The 25,996-nt window shown below is 42.4% G+C and overlaps 1 protein-coding gene across 10 annotated transcripts in view; it reads left to right on the top strand.

Annotated features, from left to right (window-relative positions):
* LOC140494474 (uncharacterized) overlaps positions 1-25,996 on the top strand; it is a 116,433-nt gene that overhangs the window by 39,741 nt on the left and 50,696 nt on the right. For all 10 annotated transcript variants that reach the window (XM_072593680.1, XM_072593681.1, XM_072593679.1 and 7 more), the window contains 2 exons: positions 3,154-3,203; positions 9,578-9,693. In XM_072593680.1, coding sequence (XP_072449781.1) covers positions 3,154-3,203; positions 9,578-9,693 — 166 coding nt within the window. The remainder of the gene's footprint in view (positions 1-3,153; positions 3,204-9,577; positions 9,694-25,996) is intronic.

Below are 25,996 nucleotides of genomic sequence, written 5' to 3'. Positions count from 1 at the left end.
ATATTCAAATATATTATTTTTGCTGGTTCCCCTTTATCCACCTTGCTTGTTAGATCTTTTAAAAAACAAATTCCTTTTCACAAAACCATGTTGTAATTGTCTGACTGTATTATTTTTTTTTAAGTGTCCTGCTACTACAGCTTTAATATTCAATTTTGCCATTTTCCCTCTGGAGACTAACTGGCCTATAATTTCTCACTTTCTATCTCTCTTCTTTCTTGAGAAGTTTACATGGTGGTTCTCCAATCTGCTGTAATCTTCCCAGAATCTAGAGAATTTTGGAAGCTTTCAACTAATGTAACCATTATCTCTGCATCTACTTCTTCAAAGGTCCTACAATGCAGTTTATCAGACCGAGGGGACTTGTAAGCTTCTAGGTCCATTAGTATGCTCCTTACTTTTATTTTCCAGCAACCATGACTATTCACCTTTGGATTTTCAACTATTTAAGGAATACCTTTTGTTTGTATTGATGGGTGCAAGATATTGATCAAAGCCTGTGCCATGTTGTTGTTTCCATTGCTAATTCTCCAGGCTCACTTACTAAGGAACCAGTCCCTATTTAAGCTACTCTTTGCTTTCTATGTACATGTGGTGGCTTTTACTGCCTGTTTCTATATGTTGTTAAGTTTCTCTCATTTGGAAATATCTGCCTTTTGTTTTTAAAGTCATTTACTGCTGGGTTTTGACACCTTTCCCAATCTTCTGCCCTACCACTAGTCCTCTCAGCACTGTTCCCTTTTCTTTCCATTTGGTACCCCCCTTAATTTCCCTAATTAGCCATGGATGACACATTCATGCGGCTTAGTCTTTCTTACTCAATGGAATATATCCTTGTTGAGAGCTATAAAATATTTCCTTAATTGTCTGCCATTGCAACTCAATCATCTTTTAGTCTATTTTCCCACTCCACTTTAGCCAACTTGGTCTTCATACCCTTGTATCTGTCTTTATCTGTGAGTGATACAGATGGAGAAGTTAGGTTAATTGAGCAGTTTAGACAGGTGCTTTTCTTGTGAAGGTATATGATGATGGCTTGCACCTTTTGAATCAATTCCAGATTTCCTGAACTAAGCTGGGATTTCTGCTGCTGTTTGTATTGTGTACGTTTATTCCTCTGAGGGCACACTTGATTTCTCTCATGCATTTTTTCTTGGTCAGCAATTATTTTATTGACAAGGGAGAGGCTTGAGAGGCAAAATAGCTGGTACTCCTATTTATTAAGCTCTTGATCGCCTGTTAGGTAGTGACCTCCAATGGTGAGTTGCCACAGGTTGCTCACAGTGTTTCTCTTCCAGTTAATATTGAAGTGAGATATGTTAAATTTTGAAGAGTTAGTTATAAGCCAAAGTGAAGTCATCAGGAGAAGCAAGATAGTAAATGAGGGTAACACAAATTATTTCTGTTGCAGTGTTTAAAATTGCTAGGACATCACTTGGGAAACAGAAAAATGCAAAATATTTTGTTTTACTGCTGTAATCCCCCTCAGACTGTGGTCATAGAGTCATAGAGATGTACAGCACGGAAACAGACCCTTCGGTCCAACTCGTCCATGCCGACCAGATATCCCAACCCAATCTAGTCCCACCTGCCAGCACCCGGCCCATATTCCTCCAAACCCTTCCTATTCATATACCCGTCCAGATGCCTTTTAAATGTTGCAATTGTACCAGCCTCCACCACATCCTCTGGTAGCTCATTTCATACATGTACCCACCTCTGACTGAAAACATTGCCCCTTAGGTCTCTTTTATATCTCTCCCCTCTCACCCTAAACCTATGCCATCTAGTTCTGGACTCCCCAACCCCAGGGAAAAGACTTTGTCTATTTATCCTATCCATGCCCCTCATGATTTTATAAACCTCAAAAGGTCACCCCTCAGCCTCCGACGCTCCAGGGAAAACAGCCCCAGCCTATTCAGCCTCTCCCTGTAGCTCAAATCCTCCTACCCTGGCAACATCCTTGTAAATCTTTTCCGAACCCTTTCAATTTTCACAACATCTTTCTGATAGGAAGGAGACCAAAATTGCACGCAACATTCCAACAGTGGCCTAACCAATGTCGTGTACAGTCGCAACATGACCTCCCAACTCCTGTACTCAATACTCTGACCAATAAAAGAAAGCATACCAAACGCCGCCTTCACTATCCTTTCTACCTGTGACTCCACTTTCAAGGAGCTATGAACCTGCACCACAAAGTCTTTGTTGTGCAATGCTTACCATTAAGGACGTTACTATTAAGTGTGTAAGTCCTGCTAAGATTTGCTTTCCCAAAATGCAGCACCTCACATTTATCTGAATTAAACTCCATCTGCCACTTCTCAGCCCATTGGCCCATCTGGTCAAGATCCCGTTGTAATCTGAGGTAACCCTCTTCGCTGTCCACTACACCTCCAATTTTGGTGTCATCTGCAAACTTACTAACTATACCTCTTATGCTTCCATCCAAATCATTTATATAAATGATGAAAAGTAGTGGACCCAGCACCGATCCTTGTGGCACTCCACTGGTCACAGGCCTCCAGTCTGAAAAACAACCCTCCACCACCACCCTCGGTCTTCTACCTTTGAGCCAGTTCTGTATCCAAATGGCTAGTTCTCCCTCTATTCCATGAGATCTAACCTTGCTCACCAACCTCCCATGGGGAACCTTGTCAAATATCTTACTGAAGTCCATATAGATCACATCTACCGCTCTGCACTCATCAATCCTCTTTATTACTTCTTCAAAAAGCTCAATCAAGTTTGTGAGACATGATTTCCCACGCACAAAACCATGTTGACCATCCCTAACCAGTCTTTGCCTCTCCAAATACATGTACATCCTGTCCCTCAGGATTCCCTCCAACAACTTGCCCACCACCGACGTCAGGCTCACTGGTCTATAGTTCCCTGGCTTGTCCTTACTACCTTTCTTAAACAGTGGCACCACGTTCGCCAACCTCCAGTCTTCCGGCACCTCACCTGTGACTATCGATGATACAAATATCTCAGCAAGAGGCCCAGCAATCACTTCTCTAGCTTCCCACAGAGTTCTAGGGTACACTTGATCAGGTCCCCAGAGTTCTTTCTCTATTTTCCATCTGAATTTAAATTTAAAACAATATTGTTTTTATATCACGTATCACTTATTCCATGTGTGTCATTTAGGGCTCTCCGACAACCATGGGACATCAGATGACATGGACAAAAACCTGTTGGTGAGTAATCTGTGTTCTACAAAGCAAGTTACTTGTGTAAAAAAACCTCGTTGATAAAAATGACAAGGAGAGAACTGTATGAGAGATAGAAACTATCAACCCTTTAGTTATCACAGTACATCTGAGGAAAAGAGAGAGAGATGGAGTGTACCACTAAGTGTTACATGCTGAATCTGAAATGCAAGTCTGAGCTATTATCAGGCTTAAATTCTGAATTAAGACTGGTAGCCTGATCACAGTTTCACTTCCTATTTGCCATATATCACCTTTAACATCAATAAAAATTCTGTTTTCAAACCAAGGCATTGCCATTAGAAAACAAACACCTTTTGATTTCCCAAATTCTCTTGGCCATGCAGACTTAATTTGGCAACCAATCTTCACCCCTTTTCTCCTGTGGTATGAATCGCTGTGATTTTTTAAAATTTGGCCTGTGTTTATCCTGATGAGTGCAAGATAAAAGTCTTCAACAACATGTCTATCTTATCAGCAATACTCCCATTCTTTATTGCCAAGTGATTATTTCTATTAATTGAATCTTGTTTCTCATCAATCTTCTGTTTTGTTTTGCCTTTAATTTTTGTCATCCAGCATATGTTAACTTTCCTTTTCAAAGAAATATGCCTTATTTGTACCTAAATGATCTTTATCCTATATGTCCTCCATTGTGGTGTGATTTTTAAAAAATAAACCTTGGTTGAGAGATTATTGTGGAAACTTGTTCTATGCTGGTACAATCAAAGAACTGTGGATATTGAAGTTCTGAAACAAAAACATGTTGCTGGAGAAACTCAACACGTCTAACAGCATCTGTGGAGAGAAAGCAAAGTTAACATTCAAATCTAGTGACACTTCTTCAGACCCTGGAACAAAACTTTTATTTCCTCAACATTGCATTGATAATAGAGGACATATGGTGCAAGTTACTTATTTGATGTCAGCTTGTGAAACAGCCTTGGTGATATTTATTATCACCTTTTGTTCTTGTTTATTAGAAATTGTGTATGTTTGGAGGAAAGTAATAACTGACAGAGCAGCTATTACATGGGGTCTCACACTGCACAGGAAATATCTGAAAAGTCATGTTAAAATGACCACAATAGTAGAAAGATTGCGAAGACAATTGTGGTGGAAGATTTTGTAGTCACATTATAGTTATAGTTGCCAATGATATAAACCCCAAATTGTTGTTGATTCTTTGGTGTCATACTCAAGCATATCAATGAATGGCTGCACAACACGCAGGGGGAAGATCGTCGTGATTCATATCAGTACTGTAAATATTTGTAGTAATAGGAATGAATTCCTGCAGGCAGATTTTACTGATTAAAGAAGGAGACTAGCATGCGGAATGGCAAAGGTAGTAATTTCTGGATTACTTTTAGTGCATTGTGCTAGTGAGTATAGAAAAGATGATTAAGGCAGACAAATACATGACTGGAGAGATGGTGCCAAAGGAGGGTGTGCTTTAGAATACTGAAGCATTTAGGACTGTTTCTGGGAAAATGGGACTGATGAATGCCAGTTGAGTTGTACCTGAACAGGAGTGGGACCAAATTATCAATTCAGTATCTGTCATGTGCACACTTTTCTGCTTTTATCCTACTCACTCTCATCAGCCAGGCTGTTCCGGTTTGCTAGCACCACCATTCCTTTTTATAATTATCCTAGTGATGATTTAGTTAATAAAAGTTACCCATTATCACTATTCTTCAGCCCATCAAATCTGTGCCAGTCAAAAAGACCACCTAACTATTCTAATCCCATTTTCCAGACTTTATCCACAGCCTTGTATGTCTTTGGGCATAGAACGTTACAGCACAATACAGGCTTTTCGGTCCTCGATGTTGCACTGACCTTTGAAATCAATCTGAAGCGCATCTAACCTACACTATTCCATTTTCATCGAAATGTCTGTCCAATGACTATTTAAATGCCCTTAAAGTTGGCATGTTCACTACTGTTCCACACCCCTGCTACTCTTGAGTAAAGAAACTACTTCTGACATCTGTCCTATATCTATCACCCCTCAATTTAAAGCTATGCCCCCTCGTGCTAGCGTTCACCACCCAAGGAAAAGGGCTCTCACTGTCCACCCTATCTAATCCTCTGATTATCTTATACATCTCAATTAAGTCACCTCTCAACCTTCTTCTCTCTAACGAAAACAGCCTCAAGTCCCTCAGCCTTTCCCCTCATAAGACATTCCTTCCATACCAGGCAACATCCTAGTAAATCTCCCCTGAACCCTTTCCAAAGCTTCCACATTCTTCCTATAATGCAGTGACCAGAACTGTATGCAATTCCCAGCAGTGTAGCCGCACCAGAGTTTTGTACAGCTGCAGCATGACCTCATGGTTCTGAAACTCAATCCCTCTACTAATAAAAGTTAACACACTGTATGCCTTCTTAACAACCCTAGCAATGTGAGTGGTAACTTTCAGGGGTCAATGTAAATGGACATCAAGATCTCTCTGCTCATCCACACAACCAAGAATCTTACCATTAGCCCAGTACTCTGCATTCCTGTTGCTCCTTCCAAAGTGAATCATCTCACACTTTTTCACATTAGTCTATTTGCCACCTCTCAGCCCATAGTTAGAGTTTTGTGCTGTTTATCTATGTCCTTCTGTAACCTACAATATCCTTCTGCATTATTCACAACTCTACCCACCTTAGTGTCATCTGCAAATTTACTAACCTATCTTTCTACACCCTCATCCAGGTCATTTATGAAAATGACAAACAGCAGTGGACCTAAAACAGATCATTGTAGTCCACCAGTCATAACTGAACCCCAGGATGAACATTTCCGATCAACCACCACCCTCTGTCTTCCTTCAGCTAGCCAATTTCTGATCCAAGCCACTAAATCACCTTCATGCCTCATTATTTTGTGCATTAGCCTACCATGGGGAAAAGTCTTACTGAAATCCATATACACCCCATCAACCGGTGTCGCAAATGCACATCTAAATACTTCGTAAATGTTACGAGAGTTTCTACCTGTCTCACCCTAACAGGCAATAATTTCCAAATTCCCTTCACACTCTGAGTAAAAAAGCTTTTCCTCTCATCTCATCTAAACCTTCTGCCCTTTCCATTAAGTCTGTGCTCCTGGTCATTGGTCCTACATCAAGGGGAAAAGTCTCTTCTTATCTACCTTATCTATGCCCCTCATAATTTTATACATCTCAATCATGTCCCCTCTCTGCTATATCAAATGATTGAATCTGCCTCCATCACACACTGAAGTAATACATATCCTAATCACTTGTCTCCTGCTCCTTGCATGCTGCTTGACCTATTGGGCTTTTCCAGTGCCATACTTTTCGACACTGATCTCCAGCATCTCTTTTTCATATCTGAAACTCTCTAACGCAGGCAACATCCTGGTAAATTTCCTCTGCACCCTTTCCAGAGCAATCACATCCCTCTTATAATGTGGATTCCAAAACTGAACACAAAACTCTAGCTATGGTCTAACTCACTGCTTCGGCTAATAAAGGCAAGCATATCATATGGCTTCTGAACCACCTTATCCACCTGTCCCAATACCTTAAGGGACTGGTGTACATATACGCCAAGGACAGTCTGATCTCAGTACTTCCCAGGGTCCTGCCAGTTATCGTGCATTCCCTAGACTTGTTTGTTTTTGAGAGGAGGAAAATTTTGATTGAGGACCAAAAGCATAATCTATATTTTGGATGTAGGTTTGCTTGCTGAGCTGAAAGGTTCGTTTCCAGACCTATTGTTACCTTTCTAGGTAACATTTCAGTGGACCTCATACAAAGCAATGCAGAAAATTTCTGCTTTCTATTTATATGTTTGGGTTTCTTTGGGTCAGTGATGTCATTTCCTGTGGTGATGTCACTTCCTGTTCCTTTTCTCAGGAGGTGTTAGATGGGGTCTAACTCAATGTGTTTGTTGATAGAGTTCCGGTTGGAATGCCATGCTTCTAGGAATTCCCGTGCGTGGCTTTGTTTGGCTTGTCCCAGTTGACTGGAAAAATACATCCATCCTAGGGCAAGCCAAACAAAGACACGCACGGGAATTCCTAGAAGCATGGTATTCCAACCAGAACTCTATCAACAAATACATCAAGCTAGACCCCCATCCCCCACCCCCTGAGAAAAGGAACAGGAAGTGACTCCACCACAGGAAATAACATCACCACAGGAAATGACATCACCGACCCAAAGAAACCCAAACATATAAATAGAAAGCTGGAATTTTCAGCATTGCTTCGCCTGAGGTCTACTGAAGATGTTACCTAGTAAGGTAACGAAACGTCTGGAAATGAACCTTTCAGCTCAGCGAGCAAACCTCCATTCAAAACCTCAACCTGAGCTACAAATCTTCTCAAAACTCGCTGTAATCTATATAAGATGGCAGAAATCATTACTGCGAAATAGAGTGATAACTTTCTATCTGATCTGACCAAGAAAGGTGAAGGTACTGAAGCCATGGCAAAAGAGGAAGTTGGTAAGACCTTTGTCTTGCAGAGGCTGACTGCCAGATCTTGGAAAATTCCTATCTTTCCTGGACCATGTAACCTCATCTCATATGTGGATCTCTTTTCCACCAACACCACCTAGCCCCATGCCCTCTTTAGATATCACTCTTTCCTAGCTGCTTCTAGCTCTGAATTAGAGTCACTGGACTCAAAACATTACCTTTATTTTCTCTCTACAGATGCTGAAATACCTGCTGTGTTTCTCAAGCATTTTCTGTTTCAGTTGGGTAAGATGATTGGGCTCTAAATTGATGAAGGGGAAGTGTTAGAAACTCTTAATATACTTTAAGTTAATCAGTCACAGGCACTGAATTGAATGCATTGTCGGAATCTGAAGGAATCACTGGCCATAAGCTTCCTATCAATAGTGATGTATGGGAAAGTTTCTACTATGCAGCAAGTATGAGAAAGTGAGGACTGCAAATGCTGGACATCAGAGTCAAAAAATGTGGCACTGGAAAAGCACAGCAGTTCAGGCAGCATCCAAGAAGCAGGAGAAAAGTGATTAGGATGTGCACGACTTGAGTGTGTAATGGAGGCAGGTTCTATCTTGGCATTCAAAGGAGAACTCTGAAAACCTGGAGGAAGATAATTTGCCGGGTTTCAAAAGACTTGTGAATAGATTCTGCTGTAAAGCTGTTTCAGAGAACTAACACCCGAAATAATGGCCTTCTGTAATGATTCTAGACACAAGTCAGCCAGAGTGTAATGGAATGGCAGAACAGGCTTAAGATACTGAATGCCCTGTTTCTGTGTTCTTGTGTTCCTCAATTAAGTCTTGCTTTAGATGTTAGGGTATCAAATACATAATGAGGATTTACAGAGATAGTGTCAGACTGGTGTAACAGAGCAAAAGGATTGATAAAGTTGAGATAAGTGTTTCAGCAAAGAAAGGTTCAAGGTAATATTACAGAAGAGAAGTAGAGTAATCTAAATACTTTAGGGAATAGGTGATTAACACAATTAGAGGAAAATTGCACATGAGATGTAATTACTACTTTCAAAATAGCTCTGCTTTCTACTTACAGTATTTTCCATGACAGCAGTTTGTCCCATTTTTTGTTTTTCAACACCATTTATAAATTTGATGGACTGAGTTGGGATTTTTGATTAAAGGCCAGAAGGTGATAGCTGAATATAAGCATTAGCAAATCCACCTGAACTGTACCTGGAATTTCTCTATAATTTAGTGTGTTGCAGGACTTGACTGGTGTTCAAATATAGCAAGACATTTGCTTTCTACTATTATGAGGATAAATAACCATGTGCTGAGTGTTATTGATAGATCCTGTGTGCAGCTCCTGCTTGTCATCTCAACTGGCCTGGTGTCTTCCACATGCTGTCGCCAATGTGGAGCAAAGAGGGATCTGTTTCTCTGTTTACCTGGTTGTTGATGGTTCTTGATCATGAGGTTTTCTTTAATTTCTTTCATGGGATGTCACTGGCAAGGCAGCATTTATTGCCCATCCTTGATTGTTTTGAACTAATTAGTTTGTTAGGCCATTTCAGAAGACATTTAAGAATCAACCACATTGCTGTAGATTTGGAATCCAACGCAGACTGGATCAGATAAAGACAGTGGATTTCCTTTTCAAAAGGACATTAGTGAACCAGTTGGTTTTTTACAACAATCACTGTCAATTGTCATTACTGAAACTAACTTTGTCTTCCAATAGTTGCTGTAATTTTATTTGAACCCACAATCTGAGTACATTAGCCTAGACATCTGGATTGATAGATGAGTTTAGCAGACTAGTTAAGCAACATTACCACTAATCTACCGTCTCCCCTGTGAGGAATGATGCATTCATTTACAGTCCCGTGCATGTTCGAGTAAAATGTGTTTTTGGATCTGCAGGATGAAAGTGAGCCTAAATACAAAAGGTCTGCAGAGGAGAAAGTTAGAAATGTGACAGGTTCTAATCCAGGTTGCGAATCCAAAGCTGAGAGTGACTGTGAACAACCTAGAGACAGGTAATACTGCTACATGTTAGAAATTTAATTGATTTTGCCAGGCAATATTAATGTTTCAGATTTTCTAAAATTCTAATTGTTGCTCTTTTATTCTCATTGTGTATTGGTATAGGCCAATTCTTCACCTGTGCTTCTAGATAATTTGATATGCACCTTTGTGAATGTAATTTGATCTTATTTCATATTTATCATTACAAGAGCATGACGTGCTGAAACAGTTTATTTGTCCAATATTAACAGCAATGCTATTCTGTTAAAATAGTGACCACACTTCAAAAGTTGATTGTAATGTGCTTTGGCGCATCATCTTATTTTTAGGGTGTTAACATTAGTAGAATCTTTCTCTGTGTAAACATCACTGCATCATGACTGTTTTCAGAGTTATGATTATGTTTGTAATTCGGTATCTGGATGCATTTGTTTCAAAAGCATCCACCTCCGATATTTTTATTGAACTACAGAGCAATCCTATCAGTCACATTGGGACTAAGGATCTGTACATTAAATCAGCGTGTTTTAGAAATGAGCAGTAATTAATATTTTCATCCAGCTGGACATATCCTCCACATTAAATCCTTTGGTATGTAGCAGTCTCCCTTGTGATGAATTAGTTTTCAGAACATAGCAAAAGTAGGCCACTCAGCCCCATAAGACTGATCTTCAATCTCCGGTTTTCCATATCAACTGATCTCATTAATATCTAGAAATATATGCCTTGAATGTATTCGATTACTTTTTAACCGTGTTCAGGCTATTTATTGCATGATAACATGACAGGGAATTAAGTTTAGTTGTTGAACCTCTTAAAATTGGTAACATGATGGTGTGCTTTCTCAAATGAGTATTTCTATAAGTATCTACTTGATATGGAAAATACAATTTTTTTAAAACTTCAGTTTCTCTCTAAAACAGCCTCTGATTTTTCATCTTGAGTTCTGAAGACGAGTTTGTCAGACTCAAAATGTTAACTCTGTTTCTGCTTCCACAAATACTGTCTGATCTGCGAGGTATGTTTGTTTAAATTTCAGTTTTCCAACATCTTTTGCTTTTACCTTTTCTATCATCATCATGTTGTTCTAATTTTTAAACTTAATTCCAGTCATAGTTATTTCTTTCCTTTTTCACTTTGCTATTCACATCAGTTTCCTTCATTCTTCTTCCTAAAGACTGCAAGTTGTTTTGATTTAAATTTATGCCTTTTCACATTACTTAATCGATTTGAAGATTATATTTCTTTAATCAGTTCTTACTAAGTTCTTCGTATGTATTTGCCCTGTGTGGTTGATTGCATTTAAATGCTATTAGTTAAACATTTCCAAAATACTCCAAGTCAATTTGCTTTACTTATGCATTTCCTTTGATGCATTCAAATTAGCCTTTTCACTTGCAAATGTGAGTATTATTGTCTTAGTATTTTATTAACCCAGAATACGGAGAAAGTGAGGACTGCAGATGCTGGAGATCAGAGTCGAAGAGTGTGGTGCTGGAAAGGTAAAGCCAGTTAGCCAGTTAGTTAAATCTTGATGAAGGGCTTATGCCCGAAACGTCGACTCTCCTGCTCCTTAGATGCTACCTGACCAGCTGTGCTTTTCTAGCACCACACTCTTTAACCCAGAATATGTTTTGGTCTCTGTATCTTTATTTCTATTCCCGGTTTGCTTGCTGACATCATCATGTTGAAATGGAAGTAACTGCTCATAATGTTCCTAATCTCATAGTATTTTGTCTTGTGTTAAAATGTTATCTATGGATGCTGGAGATCTGAAAGTAAAACAAAGTGCTAGAGAAACTCAGCAGGTCTGGCAGCATCTGTGGAGAAAGTATCAGCGTTACTGTTTTAAATCTAATTTGACTCTTCTGAATAGAAGAGAGTTGGCAATGGATGCTTTGAGACAGAGAGCAGAAGCAAGTGGAACAGAAGGGAAGGTCTGTGAAAGGTTACAGAGTGAGTGAACTAAAGTCAAAGAAAATGGCAATTGTTGGAGAGAAGAGATGAAGCATTGGTCTAGAGTAGAATAAAGGTCAGTTCTAACCAAAAACAAGCATGAAAAAAAGATACAAATACATTTTTTGCGGTGATGTTATATAGTAGAAGACAGAATTCATGGTGTGAAGTTGTTGAATTCAGTGTTAAGCCCAGAAGACTCTTTGAGGAATGACAAAGTTAATTGATGAAGGAAGGGCTGTAGAGTCATATACATGAACTTTAGATAAAATTCTCCCTGGTAGGCTGATGGAGAAGGTGAAGTCGCATGGGGTCCAGGGTGTACGAGCTAACTGGATAGAGAACTGGCTGGACCACAGAAAACTGAGAGTTGTAGTGGTAGATAGTTTCTCAAAATGGAAACCTGTGACAAGTGGTTTTCTACAGGGATCCGTGCTGGGACCACTGTTATTTGTGATATACATAAATGATTTGGAGGAAGGTATAGGTGGTCTGATTAGCAAGTTGGCAGATGACACTAAGATTGGTGGAGTAGCAGATAGTGAAGGGGACGGTCAGAGAGTTGGGCAGAATATAGATAAAGTGGAGAGTTGGGCAGAGAAATGGCAGAGGGAGATCAATGTGGGCAAATGCAAGGTGATGCATTTTGGAAGATCCAATTCAAAGGCGAACTATACAGTAAATGGAAAAGTCCTGGGGAAAATTGATGTACAGAGAGATCTGGGTGTTCAGGTCCATTGTTCCCTGAAGGTGGTAACACAATTCAATAGAGCAGTCAAGAAGGCTTTCCTTCATTGGACGGGGTATTGAGAACAAGAGTTGGCAGGTCATGTTACAGGTGTAGAAAGCTTTGGTTTGGCCACATTTGGAATACTGCGTACAGTTCTCGTCACCACATTACCAAAAGGATGTGGATGCTTTGGAGAGGGTGCAGAGGAAGTTCACCAGGATGTTGGCTGGTTGGAGGGTGCTAGCTATGAAGAGAGGTTGAGTAGATTAGGATTATTTTCATTGGAAAGACGGAGGTTGAGGGGGGACCTGATTGAGGTCTACAAAATCATGAGACTTATAGACAGGGTGGATAGCAAGAAGCTTTTTCCCAGAGTGGAGGACTCAGTTACTAGGGATGACGAGTTCAAAGTGAGAGGGGAAAAGTTTAGGGGAGATGAGTGTGGAAAGTTCTTTACACAGAGGGTGGTGGGTGTCTGGAATGCGTTGCCAGTGGAGGTCCTAGAGGTGGGCACGACAGCAGTCATTTAAGATGTATCTAGACACCGTGGGTGGCACGGTGGCACAGTGGTTAGCACTGCTGCCTCACAGCACCAGAGACCTGGGTTCAATTCCCACCTCAGGCGACTGACTGTGTGGAGTTTGCACATTCTCCCCGTATCTGCGTGGGTTTCCTCTGGGTGCTCCAGTTTCCTCCCACAGTTCAAAAATGTGCAGGTTAGGTGAATTGGCCATGCTAAATTGCCCGTAGTGTTAGGTGAAGGGATAAATGTAGGGGAATGGGTCTGGGTGGGTTGCGCTTAGGTGGGTTGGTGTGGACTTGTTGGGCCGAAGGGCCTGTTTCCACACTGTAAGTAATCTAATCTAATCTAATCTATAGCACCACATCAATCAATACATGAATGGGCAGGGAGCAGAGGGATACAGACCCTTAGAAAATAGGCAATGGGTTTAGGTAGAGAATCTGGATAGATACAGGCTTGGAGGGCCAAATGGCCTGTTCCTGTGCTGTAATTTTCTCTGTTCTTTTCTTTGTTCTTAAAATGCCTTTCTAAAAGATGAGGTGATGTTCATTTGGCTTGATTTAATCTTCACTGGAGTACTACAGTGAGTCTAGCACAGAAATGCAAGCACGCATGCAAGATGGCATAATGGAATGGCAAGGTCCACAAATCAGGGTCATGATTGTTAACTGAGTGGAGGTGTTCTGCAAAGCAAACACACAGTCTCTGTTTGGTCTCCCCAATGGAAAGGAGACATATAGCGACTACAGTTAGTCAAGTTGAAAGGGGTACAATTTTCTGCATCACCTGTGGAAGAATTCTAATGTTAGCTAACATTCTAGACCAGCTAAGAACTGCCAGAGTCTTAGATTTCCTGTGAAGTTTTCTGTGATGCTGCATTTTTTAGGGTGCAGACCTTGATTATTTCTACATTATATAACCTGACCCCTCTTCTTGTGACCCAGTGGAAACTCATGAAATTCCCTTTCGATTACATAGTTAGTAATGTGCATCAGCAACGACTCAGTTGGAAACACATGACACCGTCATATGGTGCTGGGGGTGTATTGAACTATCTGAGGTGTTGTTTTTCAAATGAGATGTTAACCAAAGCCCATCTGTCTGTATGCATGGATGTAAAAGATCCAAAGGCATCATTTTGAAGATGAGAAGGTGGCTTAGCCCCATTGTCTTGGTCCTTGATATTGTAAAAATATTGATTACTTGGGTCATTATCACATTTTTTTTTGTGGAACTCTGCTGAGTGCAAATTAGCTGTCAGATTTCCTACATTCCAACAATGATTATAGTTTCATTGATCGTATGGTAGTGTGATGCTTAAGAATATTGAGATGAGCACTATATACATGCAATCTTTCCTTTTTTTTCCTTGTTGAAAACACCTTCCTATGCTCAGTGGTCATTTTGTTTATCCCGGGTAAAAACAATGACTGCAGATGCTGAAAATCAAATACTGGATTAGTGGTGCTGGTCCTGAACTGCTGTGCTCTTCCAGCACCACTAATCCAGTATTTTGTTTATCCCTGCCATCTGATTAGATTAGATTACAGTGTGGAAACAGGCCCTTCGGCCCAACACATCCACACCGACCCGCCAAAGCACAATCCACCCAGACCCATTCCCCTTCACCTAACACTATAGTCAATTTAGTAACTTGCACATTTTTGGACTGTGGGAGGAAGCCGGAGCACCCGGAGGAAAGCCACGCAGACACAGGGAGAATGTACAAACTCCACACAGTCAGTGGCGCCTGAGGTGGGAATTGAACCCGGGTCTCTGGCGTTGTGAGGCAGCAGTGCTAACCACTGAGCCACTGTGCCACCCACACCCTTCAATCTCAATTTACAAAATGCATCAGTCACAGAGGCCAGGTCAACTTAGATAAAATGAATTTACATTATCCCCTACAAATAAACCAATACAGCTAGTCCCATCCTCTAATCTATGTTTTTTTTCCCTGTGTAGTATGCCCTTGCTGAGAACTTAACTTCACCTTAAACAGGAGTTTTGTTTTGAGATCTTCAGTCAACACAGTTGCTAATTGCCGCAACAGCCCTGAGTTCCAACATCTTGCTTCTAGGACTCATGGATATGGTTTTTTTGGATGTAACTTATTTTTACCCCATTCATTTCCTTTGATCTCTTAATCTCCATTTTGATCTTTGTTTTGTTTTTTTCTTGTTCTATAACAGTTTTAATCCTAATCTATATACTCTTGTTTTCTTTTGGTGAAGCACACTCAAAAAAAACTTCTCCTGCCTCAGAATCTTTACATTGATTGGCCAATATTCCTGATTGAAAATGTATTGCTGGAAAAGTGTAGCAGGTCAGGCAGCATTCAAGGAACAGGAGAATCGACATTTCGGGCATGAGCCCTTCTTCAGGAATCGCTCCTAGAAGATTTTAACCTACACTCCAGCATCTGCAGTCCTCACCTTCTCTGACAATATTCCTGATTGGACCAGCACATGGTATTCAGAGTACATGCTGACTTTAAAGCACCATAAAGCCTCTCCAACTTTGCCTTTCCGGTGTTTTTGGCATCATAGAACATAGAACAGTACAGCACAGAACAGGCCCTTCAGCCCATGATATTGTACTGACCATTGATCCTCATGTATGCACCCTCAAATTTCTGTGACCATATGCATGTCCAGCAGTCTCTTAAATGTCCCCAATGACCTTGCTTCCACAACTGCTGCTGGCAACGCATTCCATGCTCTCACAACTCTCTGTGTAAAGAACCCGCCTCTGATATCCCCTCTATACTTTCCTCCAACCAGCTTAAAACTATGACCCCTCGTGTTAGTCATTTCTGCCCTGGGAAATAGTCTCTGGCTATCGACTCTATGTATGCCTCTCATTATCTTGTATACTTCAATTAGGTCCCCTCTCCTCCTCCTTTTCTCCAATGAAAAAAGTCCAAGCTCAGTCAACCTCTCTTCATAAGATAAGCCCTCCAGTCCAGGCAGCATTCTGGTAAACCTCCTCTGAACCCTCTTCAAAGCATCCACATCTTTCCTATAATAGGGCGACCAGAACTGGACGCAGTATTCCAAGTGCGGTCTAACCAAAGTTCTATAGAGCTGCAACAAGATCTCACGACTCTTAAACTCAATCCCCCTGTTAATGAAAGCCAAAACACCATATACTTTCTTAACAACTCTGTCCACTTGGGTGGCCATTTTAAGGGATCTATGTACCTGCACACCAAGATCCCTCTGTTCCTCCACACTGCCAAGAATCCTCTCCTTAATCCTGTACTCTGCTTTCAAATTCGACCTTCCAAAATGAATCACCTCGCATTTATCCAGGTTGAACTCCATCTGCCACCTCTCAGCCCATCTCTGCATCCTGTCAATGTCCCGCTGCAGCCTACAACAGCCCTCTATACTGTCAACGACACCTCCAACCTTTGTGTCGTCTGCAAACTTGCTGACCCATACTTCAATCCCCTCATCCAAGTCATTAATAAAAATTACAAACAGTAGAGGCCCAAGGACAGAGCCCTGTGGAACACCACTCACCACAGACTTCCAGGCAGAATATTTTCCTTCTACTACCACTTGCTGTCTTCTGTTGGCCAGCCAATTCTGTATCCAGACAGCTAAGTTCCCCTGTATCCCATTCCTCCTGACCTTCTGAATGAGCCTACCATGGGGAACCTTATCAAATACCTTGCTGAAGTCCATATACACCACACCCACAGCTCGACCCTCATCAACTTTTCTAGTCACATCCTCAAAGAACTCGATAAGGTTTGTGAGGCATGACCTGCCCCTCACAAAGCCGTGTTGACTGCATTTAGTCAAGCCATGCTCTTCCAGATGGTCATAAATCCTATCCCTCAGAATCCTTTCTAACACCTTGCAGACAACAGACGTGAGACTTACTTTTCTGTAATTGCTGGGGATTTCCCTATTTCCTTTCTTGAAGAGAGGAATTAAATTTGCCTCTCTCCAGTCCTCAGGTACGACTCCAGTGGAGAGCGAGGATGCAAAGATCTTCGCAAGTGGCAACGCAATTGCATTTCTCATTTCCCAAAGCAGCCGAGGACAAATCTGGTCCGGGCCTGGCGACACTTTGCCTCTTCTGTGTTATGCGATTCAAGGCATTTTAGTCAGTACCCTTTTACTGGCACTCCTGCTGCCAGGATAATGCTGAAACTCTGGTTGAATAATAGCTTGGTACTGATAGCCAAAGTGGGTTTTGTTCTTGTATCTGCCATTATGGATAATTGACTCTTTCACCTATGAAGGCAGCATTAGCTGATAATATACATCCGACTCATGAAATAAACATGGTGAGAATTTGTGTTGCAGACATTTTGTCCCCTGTCTAGGTCACATCCTCAGTGCTTGGGAGCCTCCTCAGTGCTTGGGAGCCTCCTGTGAAGCACTTCTGTGATCTTTCCTCCGGCATTTGGTTTGAATCTGCTGCTTCCGGTTGTCAGTTCCAGCTGTCCGCTGCAGTGGTTGGTATATTGGGTCCGGGTTGATGTGTTTATTGATTGAATCTCTGGATGAATGCCATGCCTCTAGGAATTCCCTGGCTGTTCTCTGTTTGGCTTGCCCTATAATGGTAGTGTTGTCCCAGTCGAATTCATGTTGCTTGTCATCTGTGTGTGTGGCTACTAAGGATAGCTGGTCGTGTAGTTTCGTAGCTAGTTGGTGTTCATGGATGCGGATCGTTAGCTGTCTTCCTGTTTGTCCTATGTAGTGTTTTGTGCAGTCCTTGCATGGGATTACAAAACCAATGTAGTGTACAAACTCCCATGCAAGGACTGCACAAAACACTACATAGGACAAACAGGAAGGCAGCTAACGATCCGCATCCATGAACACCAACTAGCCACGAAACGACATGACCAGCTATCCTTAGTAGCCACACACCCAGATGACAAGCAACATGAATTCGACTGGGACAACACTACTATTATAGGACAAGCCAAACAGAGAACAGACAGGGAATTCCGAGAGGCATGGCACTCATCCACAGATTCAAACAATAAGCACATCGACCTGGACCCAATATACCGACCACTGCAGCGGACAGCTGGAACTGACAACCAGAAGCGGCAGATTCAAGCCACTACAAATGCTGGAGGAAAGATCACAGAAGTGCTTCACAGGAGGCTCCCAAGCACTGAGGATGTCACCTAGACAGGGGACAAAACGTCTGCAACACAAATTCCCAGCTCGGCGAACAGAACCACAACAATGAGCACCTGAGCTACAAATCTCACAAACTTTAAACATGGTGACTCTGTTTCAATCCAACTTTCTCTGTCCTTTTCTAATGTTAAAAGATTAAATGGGACTATCTCTCTGGACTATCTCTCACGGCGGCACAGTGGTTAGCACTTCTGCCTCACAACGCCAGGGATCCGGGTTCAATTCCCACCTCAGGCAACTGTCTGTGTGGAGTTTGTACATTCTCTCTGTGTCTGCGTGGGTTTCCTCCGGGTGCTCCGGTTTCCTCCCACAATCCAGAGATGTGCAAGTCAGGTGAATTGGCCATGCTAAATTGCCCATAGTGTTAGGGGTAGGGGAATAGGTATGGGTGGGTTGCTCTTCTGAGGGTCGGTGTGGACTTGTTGGGCCAAAGGGCCTGTTTCCACACTGTAGGGAATCTAATCTAATCATTAATGTAATATTAAAGGATTAAGCTGCACTGTCTTTGGGTGGGGTGAAAGCCATGAAAGAATGTGGATGACTATCCATTGTAATTTACACTTCATTTAGGCATTACTTCCCTGCTATTGTCAAGTTAAACTATCAATTCAATCTCTATCATTCAGAAATGCTTTCTGGCCAGAGGTATCTCACACCTTCATTGTCTTTGGGAAATCACTGAGTTAGGAAATCATCTGCATAATCATTCCCCAGGATTAGAGCATTAGCATTTGCATTATCTCCAAGGATGATCTCATCCTGCCATTGTACCTGGGGTAACGATGGCTAGGTTAAAAATCACACAACACTAGGTTATAGTCCAACAGGTTTAATTGGAAGCACTAGCTTTCGGAGCACAGTTCCTTCAACCACCTGCTTCCAATTAAACCTGTTGGACTATAACCTGGTGTTGTGTGATTTTTAACTTTGTATACCCCAGTCCAACACCAGCATCTCCAAATCATAACATGTGACTGTGAGTGACAGGGGGTTGTCTTGAGTGGCATGTGACTGTGGGGAGTGGTCTGTAGGCATGGGCATCTGACCTGTATGTGCTTTGTTTGTTGAGTGCCTCATCTTGACTCAACCTCACATGCCTTCTGGGGGCAGGAGGGTTGAGGTGAGGTTGGGAGCGTGGTCAGAGAGGATGGTCTTGCTTGTACAAGCTTTAATAAACTTTAACTGTTTCCTTTGTTCAGAGGGAGCTTTTTGCAATGTCCCAGTAAGCTCTGCGAGGTGTGTGTTGAAGGTTCCTCCAGAAAACCTGTAGTGTACTGTGTATAATAAATTTGGTTGCTTGTTCACTGATGTTGGTGTGTTGCCGTTGCAACAAGTGTGTAAGAATCTCAGGAGTAAAAGAACTTAACACTCTCACCCTCATTACTTCCTCTCCTGTCATAGAGATGTACAGCATTGATACAGACCCTTCGGTCCAACCTGTCCATGCCGACCAGATATCTCAACCCAATCTAGTCCCACCTGCCAGCACCCGGCCCATATCCCTCCAAACCCTTCCTATTCATATACCCATCCAAATGCCTCTTAAATGTTGCAATTGTACCAGCCTCCACCACTTCCTCTGGCAGTTCATTCCATACACGTACCACCCTCTGTGTGAAACAGTTGCCCCTTAGGTCTCGTTCATATCTTTCCCCTCTCACTCTAAACCTGTGCCCTCTAGTTCTGGACTCCCCAACCCCAGGAAAAAACCTTTGTGCCTATTTACCCTATCCATGCCCCTAATGATTTTATAAACTTCTATAAAGTCACCCCTCAGTCTCCGGCGCTCCAGGGAAAACAGCCCCAGCCTGTTCAGCCTCTCCCTATAGCTCAAATCCTCCAACCTTGGCAACATCCTTGTAAATCTTTTATGAACCCTTTCAAGTTTCACAACGCCTTTCCAACAGGAAGGAGACCAGAATTACACGCAATATTCCAACAGTGGCCAACCAATGTCCTGTACAGCCGCAACATGACCTCCCAACTCCTGTACTCAATAATAGACAATAGATTCAGGTGAAGGCCATTCTGCCCTTCAAGCCTGCACCACCATTCATTATGATCATGGCTGATCATCCTTAATCAGTATCCTGTTCCAGCCTTATCTCCATAACCCTTGATTCCACTATCCTTCAGAGCTCTATCCAACTCTTTCTTAAACGAATCCAGAGACTGGGCCTCCACTGCCCTCTGGGGCAGAGCATTCCACACAGCCACCACTCTCTGGGTGAAGAAGTTTCTTCTCATCTCTGTCCTAAATGGTCCACCCCTTACTTTTAAGCTGTGTCCTCTAGTTCAGCACTCACCCATCAGTGTAAACATGTTTCCTGCCTCCAGAGTGTCCAATCCTTTAATAATCTTATATGTCTCAATCAGATCCCCTCTCAGTCTTCTAAACTCAAGGGTATACAAGCCCAGTCGCTCCAATCTTTCAACAATACTCTGACCAATAAAAGAAAGCATACCAACGCTGCCTTCACTATACTATCTACGTGTGACTCCACTTTCAAGGAGCTATGAACCTGCACTCCCTAGAACCTTACCGTTAAGTGCTAAGTTTGCTTTCCCAAAATGCAGCACCTCTCATTTATCTGAGTTAAACTCCATCTGCCACTTCTCAGCCCATTGGCCCATCTGATCCAGATCCTGTTGTAATCTGAGGTAACCCTCTTCGCTGTCCACTACACCTCCAATTTTGGTGTCATCTGCAAACTTACTAACTGTGTCTCTTATGCTCGCATCCAAGGCATTTATGTAAATGACAAAAAGTAGAGGGCCCAGCACCGATCCTTGTGGCACTCCACTGGTCACAGGCCTTCAGTCTGAAAAACAACCTTCCACTACCACCCTCTGTCTTCTACCTTTGAGCCAGTTCTATATCCAAATGGCTAGTTCTCCCTGTATTCCGTGAGATCTAACCTTGCTAATCAGTCTTCCAGGGGGAACCTTGTTGAACGCCTTACTGAAGTCCATATAGATCACGTTTACTGCTCTGCCCTCATCAATCTTCTTTGTTACGTCTTCAAAAAACTCAATCAAGTTTGTGAGACATGATTTCCCACACACAATGCCATGTTGACTATCCCTAATCAGTCCTTACCTTTCCAAATACACATACATCCTGTCCATCAGGATTCCCTCCAACAACTTGCCCACCACTGAGGTCAGGCTCACTGGTCTATAGTTCCCTGGCTTGTCCTTACCACCCTTCTTAAACAGTGGCACCACGTTTGCCATCCTCCAGTCTTCCGGCACCTCACCTGTGACTATTGATGATACAAATACCTTAGTAAGAGGCCAGCAATCACTTCTCTAGCTTCCCACAGAGTTCTCGGGTACACCTGATCAGGTCCTAGGGATTTATCCACCTTAATCGTTTCAAGACATCCAGCACTTCCTCCTCTGTAATCTGTACATTTTGCAAGATGTCACCATCTATTTCCCTACAGTCTATATATTCTATATCCTTTTCCACAGTCAATACTGATGCAAAGTACTCATTTAGTATCTCCCCCAATTTCTGCAGCTCCACACAAAGGTCTCTTTGCTGATCTTTGAGGGGCCCTGTTCTCTCCCTAGTTACTCTTTTGTCCTTAATGTATTTGTAAAAACTCTTTGGATTCTCCTTAATTCTATTTGCCAGAACTATCTCATGTCCCCTTTTTGCCCTCCTGATTTCCCTCTTAAGGATACTCCTACTTCCTTTATACTGTTCTAAGGATTCACTCGACCTATCCTGTCTATACCTTACATATGCTTCCTTCTTCTTCTTAACCAAATCCTCAATTTCTTTAGTTATCCATCCTTCCCTATACCTACCAGCCTTTCTTTTCACCCTGACAGGAATATATTTTCATTGGATTCTTGTTATCTCATTTCTGAAGTCTTCCCATTTTCCAGCTGTCCCTTTACCTGCAAACATCTGCCCCCAATCATCTTTTGAAAGTTCTTGTCTAATACTGTCAAAATTAGCCTTTCTCCAATTTAGAACTTCAACTTTTAGCTCTGGTCTATCCTTTTCCATCACTATTTTAAATCTAATGGAATTATGGTCGCTGGCCCCAAAGTGCTTCCCCACTGACACCTCAGTAACCCGCCTGGTCTTATTTCCCAAGAGTAGGTCAAGTTTTGCACCTTCTCTGGTAAGTACATCCACATACTGAATCAGAAAATTGTCTTGTACACACTTAACAAATTCCTCTCCACCTAAACCCTTAACACTCTGGCACTCCCAGTCTATGTTTGGAAAGTTAAAATCCCCTACCATAACCACCCTATTATTCTTACTGATAGCTGAGATTTCCTTACAAGTTTGTTTCTCAATTTCATGCTGACTATTAGGGGTCTATAATACAATCTCAGTAAGGTGATCATCCCTTTCTCATTTCTCAGTTCTACTAAAATAACTTCCCTGGATGTATTTCCAGAAATATTCTCCCTCAGCACAGTTGTCCCTTATCAAAAATGCCACTCCCCCTCCTCTCTTGCCTCCCTTTCTATCCTTCCTGCAGCAGTTGTATCCTGGAACATTAAGCTGCCAGTCCTGTCCATCCCTGAGCCATGTTTCTGTAATTGTTATGATACCTCAGTCCCATGTTCCTAACCATGCCCTCAGTTCATCTGCCTTCCCTGTTAGGCCCCTTCCATTGCAATAAATGCAGTTTAATTTATTAGTCCTACCTTGTCCCTGCTTGCCCTGACTGTTTGACTCACTTCTGTTGTCAGCTGTACCAGTCTCAGATTGATCTCTTTCCTCACTATCTCCCTGGGTCCCACCCTCCAACATTTAAATCCTCCAAAGCAGCTCTAGCAAATCTCCCTGCCAGTATATAGTCCCCTTCCAATTTAGGTGCAATCTGTCCTTCTTGTACAGGTCACTTCTACCCCAAAAGAGATTCCAATGATCCAAAAATGTGAATCATTCTCCCATACACCAGATCCTCGGCCATGCATTCATCTGCTCTATCCTCCTATTCCTGCTCTCACTAATTCGTAGCACCAGGAGTAATCCAGATATTATTACTTTCGAGGACCTCCTTTTTAAATTTCTGCCTAACTCTCTGTAATCTCCCTTCAGAATCTCATCCTTTTCCCTTCCAATATCGTTGGTTCCAATGTGGACAGTGACCTCTTGCTGGCCCCTCTCCTCCATGAGAACATTCTGCACCCTCTCTGAGACATCCTTGACCCTGTCACCAGGGAAGCAACACACCATTCTGCTTTTTTGCTGCTGGCCACAGAAACGTCTGTCTGTACCTTGGATTAGAGAATCTCCTAACACAATTGATCTCTTGGAACCCGACGTACCCCTCATTGCATTAGAGCCAGTCTCAATACCAGAAACTTGGCTGTTCATGCTATGTTCCCTTGAGAATCCATCACCCCCTTCATTTTCCAAAACAGCATACCTGTTTGAAATGGGTATATCCACAAAAGACTCCTGCACTAGCTGCCTACCTCTCTTACCTTTCCTGGAGTTAACCCATCTGTGTGACTGTATCTGAGACTTTCCCCCCTTCCTATAACTGCTATCCATCACACACTGTTGCTGTTGCAAATTCCTCATTGCTTCTATCTGTCTCTCCAACCAATCCATTTGATCTGATAAGATTCGCATCCAACAGCATTTAGATTAGATTAGATTACTTACAGTGTGGAAACAGGACCTTTGGCCCAACAAGTCCACACTGACCCGTCGAAGAGCAACCCACCCATACCCCTACATTTACCCCTTACCTAACACTACAGGCCAATTCACCTGACCTGCACATCTTTGGACTGTGGGAGGAAACCAGAGCACCCAGAGGAAACCCACGCAGACACTGGGAGAATGTGCAAACTCCACACAGTCAGTTGCCCGAGGTGGGAATTGAACCCAGGTCTCTGGCGCTGTGAGGCAGCAGTGCTAACCACTGTACCACCATGTCGCCCCTTTACTGCAGATATAATCCACAGTAACCCTTAACCTCTCTTTAAACTCCCACATCTGACAAGAAGTACATATCACTGTACGAAAGGCCGTTTTTGCTCCTTCACAATTTACAGACCTAGAAAATAACACCGTCTTACTCCTCTACAAAACACTGCCCCAGGCTAAATTAATAGTTATGACAAGTTTAATCAAGAGACATATCTCCAAAAACACATAATCAAGAAAAAAACCCCACTCTTATCACTACTGCAGCCTTTCTTTTGGACACACTTAAAACAACGATTAACTTATCTGATTCTGTGCTGTGAACTTCGCCCAGCAGTTCCTCCAAGATTAGTTGTGAATTTCACTGTTTGTTAATTTTCCCAGATGCACTCCCGATGTCCAGCGGTACATGACAGCAAAAGCAGTAACTGTGCAGGTTACTCTCTCTCTCTCTCTTTCTCTCTCTCTCTCTCTCTTTCTCTCTCTCTCTCTCTCTCTCTCTCTCTCTCTCTCTCTCTCTCCTGCACTGTCCTCACCATGTGCTTACTTTGTCTCTTCTCTGTTTTAAAACTGCTGTTGTTTTGACTTTCTTTTTCCCAACATTCCAAAACAATGCAACAGCATATGAAACAGTAATTGTTGCTCCTGGAATTTGAGGAAAATCACCTCCAGCACCTAAAGTACCTCAAAAAAGGAGCAGCTGATTGATGAGGGCAGAGCAGTAGATGTGATCTATATGGACTTCAGTAAGGCGTTCGACAAGGTTCCCCATGGGACACTGATTAGCAAGGTTAGATCTCATGGAATACAGGGAGAACTAGCCATTTGGATACAGAACTGGCGCAAAGGTAGAAGACAGAGGGTGGTGGTGGAGGGTTGTTTTTCAGACTGGAGGCATGTGACCAGTGGAGTGCCACAAGGATCGGTACTGGGTCCTCAACTTTTTGTCATTTCCATAAATGATTTGGATGCGAGCATAAGTGGTACAGTTAGTAAGTTTGCAGATGACACCAAAATTGGAGGTGTAGTGGACAGCGAAGAGGGTTACCTCAGATTACAGCAGGATCTGGACCAGATGGGCCAATGGACTGAGAAGTGACAGATGGAGTTTAATTCAGATAAATGCGAGGTGCTGCATTTTGGGAAAGCAAATCTTAGCAGGACTTATACATTTAATGGAAAGGTCCTAGGGAGTGTTGCTGAACAAAGGGACCTTGGAGTGCAGGTTCGTAGCTCCTTGAAAGTGGAGTCACAGGTAGATAGGATAGTGAAGAAGGTGTTTGGTATGCTTTCCTTTATTGGTCAGAGTATTGAGTACAGGAGTTGGGAGGTCATGTTGCAGCTGTACAGGGCATTGGTTAGGCCACTGTTGGAATATTGCGTGCAATTCTGGTCTCCTTCCTATTGGAAAGATGTTGTGAAACTCGAAAAGGTTCAGAAAAGATTTACAGAAAAGGATATTGCCAGGGTTGGAGGATTTAAGCTATAGAGAGAGGCTGGGGCTGATTTCCCTGGAGTGTCGGAGGCTGAGGGGTGACCTTATAGAGGTTTACAAAACTATGAGGGGCATGGATAGGATAAATAGACAAAGTCTTTTCCCTGGGTCGGGGAGTCCAGAACTAGAGAGCATAGGTTTAGGGTGAGAGGGGAAAGATATAAAAGAGACCTAAGGGGCAACCTTTTCACACAGAGGATGGTACGTGAATGGGATGAGCTGCCAGAGAAAGTGGTGGAGGCTGGTACAAATGCAACATTTTAAGAGGCATTTGGATGGGTATAGGAAGAGTTTGGAGGGATATGGGCCGGGTGCTGGCAGGTGAGACTAGATTGGGTTGGGATATCTGGTTGGCATGGAAGAATTGGACCGAAGGGTCTGTTTCCATGCTGGACATCTCTATGACTGTTGCAGCCAGAAATTTTTCCTGTCCTCCATCTTGGATTACCCAGATGTCCTTCCTGGTGACCTTTCTTTACCCTGTCTCTGTGTATCACCACTTGTACCCAACTGTTCACC

The sequence above is a fragment of the Chiloscyllium punctatum genome, chromosome 24 (genome assembly GCF_047496795.1).
Source record: "Chiloscyllium punctatum isolate Juve2018m chromosome 24, sChiPun1.3, whole genome shotgun sequence".
Classification (NCBI taxonomy): domain Eukaryota; kingdom Metazoa; phylum Chordata; class Chondrichthyes; order Orectolobiformes; family Hemiscylliidae; genus Chiloscyllium; species Chiloscyllium punctatum.
Note: the sequence above shows the minus strand (reverse complement) of the source record. Positions and strands in the feature narration are given on the sequence as shown.